The 12304-nt window shown below is 38.3% G+C and overlaps 2 protein-coding genes across 2 annotated transcripts; one reads left to right on the forward strand and one right to left on the reverse strand.

Moving 5' to 3' along the window:
- Positions 1-1806: 1806 nt before the first annotated feature.
- Positions 1807-2667, reverse strand: LOC110896533 (VQ motif-containing protein 8, chloroplastic). The gene has a single exon (XM_022143826.2). It carries the CDS (start codon positions 2577-2579, stop codon positions 2031-2033), a length of 549 nt encoding a protein of 182 aa, XP_021999518.1. The 5' UTR covers positions 2580-2667; the 3' UTR covers positions 1807-2030.
- Positions 2668-3351: 684 nt separating this feature from the next.
- On the forward strand, positions 3352-4564 carry LOC118485023. The gene is made up of 2 exons (XM_035981234.1): positions 3352-3915; positions 4216-4564. The coding sequence occupies exons 1-2, from the start codon at positions 3476-3478 to the stop codon at positions 4562-4564; spliced, it is 789 nt and encodes a 262-aa protein (XP_035837127.1). The 5' UTR covers positions 3352-3475.
- Positions 4565-12304: the final 7740 nt, after the last annotated feature.

Consider the following 12304-nt stretch of genomic DNA (forward strand, 5'->3'; position numbering starts at 1 on the left):
TTAAAAAAATAACGAACAAAAGTTATTAAAGATACATCAAATTAATTGAGAAAGTAAAGATGAATTAAAAAAAAGAGAAAAGAATTATTAAAACAAAAATAAATGATAAAGGAAATATGATTTTAGAAAACGAAAAAATGAAATATGTTAAAAGCTAAAAATAAACGAAATAATAAAAGGAAAAACTGAAAATATGTTAAAAGTTAAAAGTAATTATTAAAAATAATATATGAGTAAACTGCCATCTTGGTCCCTGTGGTTTGGGCATTTTTGTCATTTTAGTCCAAATATCAAACTTTTTAAATATGGGTCCCTGTGGTTTCACTTTTATTGCCATTTTAGTCCAAAATTCAAAAACCCTCTTTTTTAACTGTTGAAAACTGGTTGTTTTATCTTTTTGTGCAGGGGCATTTTTGTCCATCTCAGGTTTTATTATAATATATCAATAATTAATAAATTAAATTAAATATATTTAATTTCTTTTATACCTTAATATTAAAATACATTTACAGATCATTTGTCATCCTCCCCCCCCCCCAAATCATCACCTCCCCCCCCCCCCCAAATCATCACCTCCCCCCCCCCAATCATTTTCCCCCAAAGAGGAGCCACCGTGTGCAGCGGCGAAGAAACGAGAATCGATGGTGAGAGAGAGAGAGACACAAGAGGGAGATGGAAAGAGAACGACGGCGCTGCGGCGGTAGACGGGCGGCAGGCGAGTTGGGGAATTTTCCGGCAGTGGTGGTGTCTCCGGTGAGCTTCCTCGTCTCGTGTTTTATTTACTTATTCGTTTCTTTTTCCTCTTTCTCTGGCCGAGGTTTTGTTGCAGGTTGGGGTTGTGGTTTCCGGTGATGATATTGACGGCGATGAAGTGATGGCAGCAGGTTGAAGATGGGGTACGACGGGGAGATGGTGGTGGTTCTTGGTTCGAGGGTCCGTTGTTCGGAGCCGACGTGTTTAAGGCGGAGCTCCGATTCACGACTGTTATAGTGGCTGCATACACCCCTATCATCTTGCAGTCCCTCGGTTAGTGTAGATACACCCTTGTCACAGGTCTTGGTAAGACGGTGGTCCTCTTTGGGGGAAGATGATTTGGGGGGGGGGGGGGTGATGATTTGGGCAGTGGATGACAATAAAGATGAGATCTGTAAATGTATTTTAATATTTGGGTATAAAAGGAATTAAATATATTTAATTTAGTTTATTAATTATTGATATGCTATAATAAACCCTGAGATGGACAAAAATGACCTGCTCAAAAAGACAAAACAACCAGTTTTCAACAGTTAAAAAGGGGGGTTTTGAATTTTGAACTAAAATGGCAATAAAAGTGAAACCACAGGGACCCAGATTTAAAAAGTTTGAGATTTGGATTAAAATTGCAAAAGTAACTAAACCACAGGGACCAAAATGACAGTTTACTCAAAAAACTCATAATATATTGATATAAAAAATATTAAAAAGCTATGTATTATTTTAAATTTTAAATTACTATTCATGGTAGCTCATATAAAATATATATAAAATATAATATAATATAAAATAAAATAGTGTACTATTTATTTATGTATATTAAAATAAATTAAAAAAAGAAAAAAAATAAAGACAAAAGAAATATAGGGCTTACTATCTCACCAAATGCACAATTCTTCCCAAGAACATTCCACACTCAAATTCAAACTTCTTGAATACACTCTTTCTCAAATGCTAAATCCATATAAACCAAATGCAAGTTAGATGTATTGCATTGGCCATTGTCTAATACTCATCAACTTAACAATTATGCAAATTTAGCAGTGTGGACAAATAAAAGCTCACAAGTTACGACATGTTAGATGTTAGATTTTTTCGACATCATACATATTAATTATTCCATCAAGAATCCTTAATATAACCAAATAATACACTAACAATAGAACAAATTAAATAATAAATTACATATTGTCATAGGCAGATTATTACCCTACGGATCCAACCCTAATGGGGACATAGATCATATAATATAGATGTTAATGTGAATGAATTCTTGATCAATATTCAGGAAGCCTTTTCATGAACTCGACTAATGAACCTGGTGACAATGAATTAGTGGTCTTGTTTGGAGACGATGATGATAACTTCATTAAACTTCGAGGTGAGAAGAAGTAATCACTACTATTAGGCGTAAAAAGCGGCATATCAGATCCAAACAGATTCGAAGGCGTATTAAACATGGGACTCTTTGATTTCATAACATTATTTCTCTCATCTTCAACACCAAAATCATTGCAAAAGCCATTCTGACCATACCCATTATCTAGGGTTTTGTTCTTCTGTTGTTCGTGAGGTTTGGAGCTAGATTTACCTGTGAGCTTTTGAACAAGAGCCATGAAATCATGTGGTTTGGTGTGTATTACTTTCGGAGATCGCATGTAGATTATTATGGGCTTTCTGGTCATCTGCGGCTGCTGTTGATGGCGTTTGTGAATGGTGTGAGATTCTTGTTTGAGTTTTAATGGCGTTGGTCGCGGACCATTGATTGCGGCTCCCCTTTTCGCCTGTTGTTTCTGATCACCATCAAGAAACATTTTAGGGCTCATTTTTCCACCAAAGTTACAAACTTTTTACTAAACCTAAAGGAGAACGTGTGATCTTGGTGATTGAATAAAAGAAGGTTGAAAGCTTGAAATAGAGAGGTTATTTTGGATGGATGTTAATAGAGGTGTAATGCTATTTATACTTGTATATACAAGACTTGAAGGAGGAAGCCGACTTTATTTGACATTTTTTGAGTATAATTATAGTTTTGCAAGAAAACAAGAAGAGAAAACAGCTTGGCCTCTCATCCGACCGTTGACTTTGTTACTGACCGTCTAATGTCACGTCTAAGAAAAGTCAACTGCGGCAATGGGATGCCGGTCGTGAAAAAATTAATTATTGCCGATTTGAACATTTGAGCGTACGAGGAAACATGCTCATTCTTTTTTTTTTTTTTTTTTTTTTTTTGTTAACACCGATGTAGCATTAGGGTATACGGAGTGGAAATCGGGAAAGCTCGGCAACAATGTTTGCCGATCGGCAAACACCGCCGCCAACCATATGGCGATGCGGCAAAGTTGTGAAATCGGCAACCCTTTACCGACTCGGGAACATGCTTCGAAACATGGGGGGGCCACTCCAACGGTAATATTACCGTTTAAAAAAAAAATTTCTTTAAAAATTAAACTATATATATCACAATAAACCATTTAACCATATACCTTCAAATTTATACTCAAACAAACCAAAAAATACCACCAATTCCTTCTAAAAGTTTACCATACAAAATGGCGGATGAACTCCCGTTATGGTTCCCACCCATGAGTAGCGACGATTCATCCGATAGTAGCATTCTTTTTTTCAAAATCTCATCGAAGAAGCCGAACTTCAAGATACCGGCACATCTAACCGAAGGAGATATATTGAACGTCAACGTGAGGAGGGGCATGAGACACTCATGGCGGATTATTTTGTCGAAGACCCGAAGTACAATGAAGATATCTTTCGGCATAGGTTCCGTATGTCGAAACGTTTGTTTCTAAAAATTGTGTCCGATGTGGAAGAGAACGACCCGTGGTTTGTAGAGGCCCCCGATGCGCGAGGTAGGAAGGGCTTTACGCCCTTGCAAAAGGTGACATCGGCTATTAAACAGCTCGCAACTGGAAACACTCCAGACGAGAACGACGAGTACTTGCATATGGCCGAAAGAACTTCCCGCGAGTGCCTAGAATATTTTTGTGACACGGTTTGCAAAATATATGGTCCAGAGTTCTTACGTAGACCGACAAGCCACGACATGGCACTTTTATACCAAGCTCATGAGGAAAAACATCACCTTCCAGGTATGTTCGGTAGCCTTGATTGCACCCATTTCGTTTGGCGTTTTTGTCCGACAGAGTATCGAGGCCAATATATGCGAGGAGATCATAGATACCCGACTGTTATGCTCGAAGCGGTTGCTTCTCAAGACTTATGGTTTTGGCATGCTTTTGCCGGTCCACCCGGTTCTCAAAACGATATCAATGTTCTACAACAATCTCCGTTATTTTTAACGGAACGAAATGGAACCGCGCCAAAATGTCCATTTTACGTTAACAACCATTTATACAAACGTGGTTATTTGCTCGTGGATGGAATCTACCCTTCGTGGTCCGTGTTTGTGAAGTCGATCCCTTACCCTCACGAAGTAAACGAAAAGAAATTCAAGAGGCAACATGAGGCGGCAAGAAAAGACGTCGAACGGGCTTTTGGTGTTTTGAAGGCGAAATGGGGTGTATTGAGTCGACCGATGCGAGCAAGATCGGTTAAAAAAATTAGGAATGTCGTGTACACGTGTATTATTTTACACAACATGATTTTGAAAGATGATGGAAAGGCGATAGCACCGGTGCACATTCGGGATCCTCCGGTCGAGCCGGCTCTAGACGATACGGTGCTGGGCGAGTTGATGAATGAAGACACCCATTGGAGACTCAAACACGATCTCATAGATCATCTCGCAAGTCAAGATTTACCCCATCTTTTGGTCGATTCCGACGAAGACTAGTTTAAATTGTTTCATGTTAATGTAATTTTATTGTTTTTTAATTTAGTGTAACTTTGATGTTTTTAATTTAATTTATGAAACTTTATTGTTTTTTAATTTAATGTATATATTCTAAATTTATTTATATTAAATAAAATAGTGCACAAAAAAAATAATAATAAAAGTTTACCACTTCAGCAAGTATTTAAACCATTGCCAACACTTTTCAGCAAAGTTTAAACACTTTTGCCTAATTGACATGGCGCGCTCTGATTGGTCGGTTTTTTGGTTTGCCACTTTAAAGTATTTAACCACTCCTTATACCCTTAGATCTTTATGAACATGACAAACTAATAATATACACTTTTATTTGCGTCATGACAAACTAATATATGGATGGTATAGTATACACTACAACCTCGTGTATTACACGGATTGAAAAAAATAAATATAGTTAACATATGATGCAAATTATAACATATGATGTAAAATGATAATAATACTAACAACAACAATAATAAAAGTATTTTATGCAGTTTGGTAGATAATTTCTAAGAATACATTTATCACACTTCATGATAGTGTTAGGTTATAAGCCGATTATCTTTTATGTAGTTTCATTTGTGTAACATCCTGATTTTAGAATTACATATTACTAATAATACATTTACAACGGAGGTAATTAGGGATGAGCTCGGTACCGTCCGGTACCGAAAAAACCGGTACCGAAAATCCCTAAAAGTGGGTACCGGTACCGAATATACCCGGTTCGGTACCGGTACCGGTATTTGAGGGTAAAAACCGGTCAATACCGGTACCGAACCGGTACCGAAAATGCTAAATGTCGGTACCGAATCGGTACCGAAAAAGTACCTGGTTCGATAAATTCGGTACTTGGTACCGGTACCGGGAACGATTTGCTCATCCCTAAAGGTAATAATAATAATAATAATAATAATAATAATAATAATAATAATAATAATAATAATAATAATAAAATCATGAATGAATTGAATTTTCTTTAGTACGAATATAAAAGAAAAACATAACTTTAAGAATTTTAATAGCATTATGAGATTTGTAAACTAATAAAATGAATTTAGTTAGAAAATATATAAACGTACAATATCTATAATTATGGCTTATCACTTATCAGTTAGAAAATATATAAATAATATTAGACCTAAAGAATAGGTAAAATAAAAAATAAAACTTATCTATAATTATTGTTTATCACTTATCAGTTAGGAAATATATAAATTATATTTAAATCTAAAGGATGTCAACTAAATTAGAGAAAAAAAAGGGGGAATTCGACACGTGTCCTCTCATAGGTTTCTTTTATTATATAGTATAGATTTGCGTGCTATACTAGTGTATCATTAACAAATGTAAATTCAACTAATAAAATTAAATAATTTCAGGATTTCATATTCACCGTGTTCATAGAACATCTCAGGAGAAATGACAAGACACTACTTGATTTAGTGTGCTATATAAGGCTAGACAACGAATATCACTATGCATGCTATAACTCATTTGAACACAATAAAGAGAGATTGTTATGCATTGATGTGTTTTTTTCTCGATGACGATGGTCATTTTGTAGAAGCATAATATACTAAAAGAATTTGCAAGGGAATACAGAATTTGCGCGCTATAACTCATTTGAACACAATAATCATGTCATTAAGATTATAATTTCTCTTAATGACATACTATCACTATACTAACATAATTTGCAAGGGAATGTACCAGAAAAGGACAATAAAGATAACTAACTATCGGGCAAAAGGACCATCCCATATAAAACAAAAGACAAGGAGCCAAAAGAGGAAAAGAGTACATCAAAGGACAAGGCTTGTCTCCTCAAGGACAAGACACCTTCGCCTACAATCCAAAATCCCAAAATAAATAGAGGCCTTGGGTTCTCTTTTTCAAACCATTCCTTCATTACTTGGCATTCTAGAATTCCTTCACCCTAAAGGGGGCTCTCATGCCGCAAACTCACCCCTTGAATTTTAGGGATCACTTTACAAAATCACTTGTAATAGCTTACTTTGAGATAGAGAGAGAAAGAGTGGGAACTTGTAATCAACAACCATTATTTAGTTGTTTGATTCTTACACTTAATTCACCATGATCCTTTCCATGATTCTTCTTCATTAATGATGCTTGTGATTTGGTTTTGGTCTTTGATTTTATGTGTGTTCTTGATAACCTTAATGGGTGAAGCCTAGTAGTACACCTGTGGTGTGTGACAACCAGTGGCGGATCCAGGATTTTTTCCTATGGGGTCCATTTTTTCGGTGTTCAAAATTTTCATAACAAAACGTTTACAATTTTTGGGTCGGTCCTCGTTCGGGTCGAGTCAAAGCGAGGTTTGAACTAGATTTAAAACAAACAGAAAAAACAGGCTATATAAGAATTGAACCCATGACCTCTTCTTGTTAAAGAGGAAGGTTTACCACTACACCAGCTTTCCTTTTCTCTCTATGGTGTCCACCTAATTGTATTTATAGGGCCCTTATAAAATTTAATATACCAGATCTACTATTTTTTTTAAAAAACATTGGGGTCTAGGGCCCCGACCAGTTCAATGTAGGTCCGCCCCTGGTGACAACCCATATACTAGTATTGGAAATCCTATTTTGGAGAAGTCGTTGACTTATTTGTGAAAACACATCTTGTGACCAACCCTCATTTATCAAAGATATCATTGTTTGCATGCATGGTCTATATGTTAGGCTTGGCGCAAACCAAGAGTTGGTGAACCCATTTTAAAATCTATATATATATATATATATAGGGTGAGGTCCATGCGAGAACCACCTTTATTGCGAGAACCGCGAGAACCAATGTGAACGGATGACAATTTTGTAAATAACAAAAAAAAATTCTAAAAACCCCGCTCCCCCGCTCAAACGATACGGACATCAACATTGAAATTAACTATGCTAGATAATACAACTTCGCGTCCGATAACTATCACTGATATTCGCTAATTTACACATATTTTAGTCCCCCGTTTTACCCCCATTTTATGCGTTTTCGGCCGTAAAACCGTCATTCGGATACTTAATTATCTACATTTTGGTTTACAGGCCTAAAACAGCATACCAGACGAGATGATACCAAAAACGAGGACTTTCCGGACAAAACGATGAAGCTGTGAAGATTCTGTGAAAAAAGACTGACCTGGGCGTTTGGCACGGTCATGCGGCCATATGCACGACCGTGCATATCCGACAAACCAAGAAGATCCGGCAGTGAACCAGGCGTGCAACTCACCGTGCAAGGCACTGAAGGCAAGCCCGATAAGGAACGACCGTTCCCGATCAAGAACGATCGTGCGGATCTGAGGTCAAACATAAACTCGGAAAAGAACGACCAAAGAACAGAGCGTGCAACTCAAACCTCGAAAAGGAACGGTCGTGCCATACCAAGAACGACCGTGCGTGGCCGAAGACCAGTCAACGATCTGTGACGTCATGCAGTATGGTGGCCCACCACCAATAATGCTTAAAGTGCACGGTCGTGCGATCGGAAGAACGGCCGTGCAACTTCGAAAAAGCATTTAAACAGAACAGAACCATTTTAGTAGTAACTCTGGACATTTTGGGAGCTCTGCAGGCGATTTTGAGGCTCCGAAGGCTGCTGCTTTCACTCGGATTCAAGCCACATTGCCCGGTTTTGCTCATTTACTATCCAGATTCTCATTCTTATGCTTGTTTATGGTTTGGTTTCTCAAATCTTTCCATAATTTTGTTATGTTTCAAGCATCTAGACTGATTATTATGTATTAATGTAAGCCTTTGGGCAAAAACACAACAATCCCTTGCTTGATTATAGCTATTAGTATGTCAATCTATGTTTGTAATGACATTTTGAAGTGTTTTCTATAATTATCTTTGATGATTAGTTTGCAACCTTGTTATTGATATTGATTTCTTGATTATAAGTAATTGTGTTGGATGATTGGTGCTTGGTTAGGTAAGATAGTTGAAAAATGAAGCTTATTTAATCATGTATTAGTAAACTTTTAATTTGGTTAACTAGTTTAACTTGGTTAAAATGTAGGCACCATGATACTCTAACGGGTTAGTGGTTTAATAAAATGCAATTATTATTAATCAAGAGAGCTTGCCCTCACGGAAGGACTCTAACGGGTTAGATGGTGTTGTTACGAATTCTTGCCATGATTTGTTAGCTTAGTTAGTAGTTTCGGCCAAAATTGCTATCTTGGTGAATTTATGTGCAAGATTTGTAAAATGAACTCGGTTGTGATTTAATCTAGTTTATGCTTGTCTCGGTGGTTGCATTGTGTTTATCGGTGTTGCTTTCCTTGATTAAGTGAGGTTAGAAAACTCCTAACGGATGACTAACTTATTTTTAGGAGATTTTTGTAGACATTAATCAATCGCACGTTAAAGAACAATTTTAGGTGGTTAAAGTGTGTTTATCGTTTTAACTTTCCGAATGATTGTCATGTTAGGATTCCCGAAAGGGATACTAATTGTCTCAAAATGGAAAATTGACCGAATGCTTCTAGTGCCAAAACTGACTTAGTTGACATGCTGTGGTTGTGTATTAAGCAAGGCTATTTATAGATATTTTACTATGTTTTATAAGTATTTATTTATGCTTAATTTAGATTAATTAAAACCAAGACAGTTTATGTTTTTACCGGTAATTTAGTGACAAAGGTCTAGTATTATTTCTCCGCCCATTTCCGTGGATCGATACTTGGTTCTTACCGATACTTTACTACATATATGACGGGGTACACTTGCCTCTTTCGTGTGTGTTTTGATGTAAAAGTAATAATCACTTTTATAAATTTAAAACCAATTCGTGTGTAATTTCATTATAAAAATATGTATAGTCGCGCACGTACCAAGTTTTTGGCGCCGTTGCCGGGGAAGTGGCGAGTTTTAGGAACGACCCGAGTCATTGTGTTATCGGTGTATATACTTGTTAATATTTGTGTATACTTTCGTGATTATTTATTCGTTGATTTATCTGTTAATATTTCTTGTTTTTAATTTAATTTATTCGTTTTCATGATTCTTTTGTACACTTGTAAATTTTTATTCTATTTATTTGTTCTAATCCGGATTTATTTATTCATTTATTCGTTGTATTTTCGGCTCTTAAAAATCGTTTTTTCACTAGCCGATTCGATTATTTTCATTGCTTTAATTTTTATAAAATTTCGGGCCCATTTTCGGATTTTTATAAATTTTTCAGCCCATTTAAAATAATATTCAGTTTCTTTTCAGCAAAAAAAAAAAAAAAAAAAAAAAAAAAAAAAAAACTTTATTATAATAATATTATATGCATGTGTGTCAATTTCTCGTTTGCAGGTTGTTGTCCTCAACCCCCGCTCTCGACGCTGCTGAGCCTTAAGACGAACCCGAGCGTGATCTGAGGAGACGTCTTCATTAGAGATCCCGTGCGGTTGCGCTGCAACTCGCAGCAGCTGTGGACGAGCAGGTGGTATCCGCTGAGACAGAGGGCCCAGCCGACGAAGGACACATCATCATGGCAAACGACAAGAAGCGTGTTTATGAAAAAGCTTCATTCACGTTGGACAGGACCATACACAGTAAAAGAGGTATTTCCTTATGGGACTGTTGCAATAGAGAACGCGGACGGCGTTATTTTCAAGGTAAATGGGCATCGGTTAAAGGTTTACATTGGAGGGCCGATCGAGTCGGCGGTGGAGGTTATCGAGCTCCACACCCCGCATACAGCTTAAGTGTGGGGACATGAGTCTTGCTATCGACTCGCCGACAAAAATTTAGCATGAGTCTTGCTATCGACTCGCCGACAAAAAATTAGCATGAGTCTTGCTATCGACTCGCCGACAAAAATTTAGCATGAGTCTTGCTATCGACTCGCCGACAAAAATTTAGCATGAGTCTTGCTATCGACTCGCCGACAAAAATTTAGCATGAGTCTACGCTACTGACTCGCGGATTAAAAATGTAGCAAGAGCGTCAAAAGCGCTTTAGGGGTAGTATCGTCTTTTTATGTGTTTTTCTAGTTTTAGCGTAATTTAGAAGTGTTTGGTAGTTTCCGTTTGTTTGTACAGTTTTTATACGTGCCGAGCGAGGGTTCTATGTTGCAATATTGTTAGAACAGTTGGTGTGTCGAAAAAATGGCGAAAAACGGCCAAAACAGTTGCTGGAAATGCATTCTGCAGAAAATTCTGATCTGCAGCTGATGCACGCCCGTGCCAGTATCCGCACGACCGTGTGTTTTCGAGGATCCGGCACGATGGGTCGCACCCTCGGTGCATCACCGAGGAAAATGAAAGACGTCGGTTTTGCACGACCGTGCCAAAGGTCGAACGACCGTGCGGCAGGCAGAGGGCATTTTTGTCATTTTGCACATTATATATACCCTCATCTGCAGAAAAATCTATCATTCGCGAACCCTAGCAACTGCAGCCGTTCCAGAGCGGTTTTTACACCAAATCGCACGATTTTTCGCACGATCTCGCACCCAACTTCGCACGGTACGTCTCTAGTGTTAGATTTCTTGTTTTTCCACTTTCTAGGTTAGATTTATTCCGATTCTTCAAGGAAATTTTTAGGGTTCTCTTCATAAACAAATCGAAACCCTAACCCTTGTCGAATCGAAGTATCGTGAACACCCGGTTGACTTTCAGACCCCTGTTGACCCAATGCTTGTTAAAATTTTATAGAAATCAGGTTGTTCTAAGTACAGGGGTCGAAAACTGCAGAAACTGAACGGCACGGTCGTTCCTCAGGTGGAACGGACGTGCAGTTCCTACTTTTTCATAATTTCTGTTGTTGATCGGTGATGCACGGTAGTGCAACGGGTTGTCCGATGTTGCACGGTCGTTCCGCTTTGGGAACGGGCGTGCGTGTCCGACAATCACTGGGCTTGACTGTTAATTCTCGGATATGCACGACCGTGCATATCGAAGCACGCACGTGCCATTTGCCCAGTTCAGTTGGACAGAAGCTTCATAATTTGCTGCTCGGCTGTTTTCAATTCCATTTTCTCCTGTTTCTGTCTTTCTAACAATGTTCCCCATTACAGATGGATCATCCCTTCCTACAGTTCGATCCTAACAACGAGCGTGAAGCTTTGTGCATTCCAAAAAGAGACGAGTTATGGGCCCGGAGGGGGCAATTCGGAGTCCCTAGATGGCTTGATTGGGAAGTTATGCAAGAACTAAATCAATACGACCGTTTAGAAAATATGATGAGTCGTCCACTTATAAATCTGGTCGGTTGCAACCGACCCGTGTACTTGGAGCTTACCATAGAGTTTTTTGCATCATATGCTTATGAGAAGCCAGTTGCTGCTCGTAGACCCAAATTCCGCCACAAGGAGCGGATAGCTTTCCGATTGTGTGGTAAATGGCACCGGTGGTCGGTTGGTCGTCTGGGAAGGAGACTCGGTATTTACACTAGGGAAGACATGGATGATGCCAGTGTCTTCACAGAGCAGTTCACTTTCCCGTCTGATGCAACAAGGGATGAGTTTTGGGCTGCAAATGCTGTTGGGGACCCATACAACCCAAGGATGTCAAAGGCCTCACGACTTAGAGACCCACTGGTGCGGGTGATGCACCATGTGTTTAGCCACACTATATGCGGGCGCATGGACAGTCTTGGTAACTGTCCAACACCAGATCTGATTTTTCTTTACGCATTGGTGGAGAAGGCGCCAATTAATTTAGCGGCGCGTATGGCTGAATACTTTGTGAAGAGCTCAGGAAGG

This window comes from Helianthus annuus, chromosome 12 (genome assembly GCF_002127325.2).
Source record: "Helianthus annuus cultivar XRQ/B chromosome 12, HanXRQr2.0-SUNRISE, whole genome shotgun sequence".
NCBI lineage: Eukaryota > Viridiplantae > Streptophyta > Magnoliopsida > Asterales > Asteraceae > Helianthus > Helianthus annuus.

Excerpts from the sequence above, each read along its gene's own strand:
- LOC118485023 (XM_035981234.1), top strand. The coding sequence starts at position 3,476 with ATGGCGGATTATTTTGTCGAAGACCCGAAGTACAATGAAGATATCTTT. Across the intron at positions 3,916-4,215 it reads TGGCGTTTTTGTCCGACAGA|GAAATTCAAGAGGCAACATG; the intron begins GTATCGAGGCCA and ends AGTAAACGAAAA.
- LOC110896533 (XM_022143826.2), bottom strand. The coding sequence starts at position 2,579 with ATGAGCCCTAAAATGTTTCTTGATGGTGATCAGAAACAACAGGCGAAA.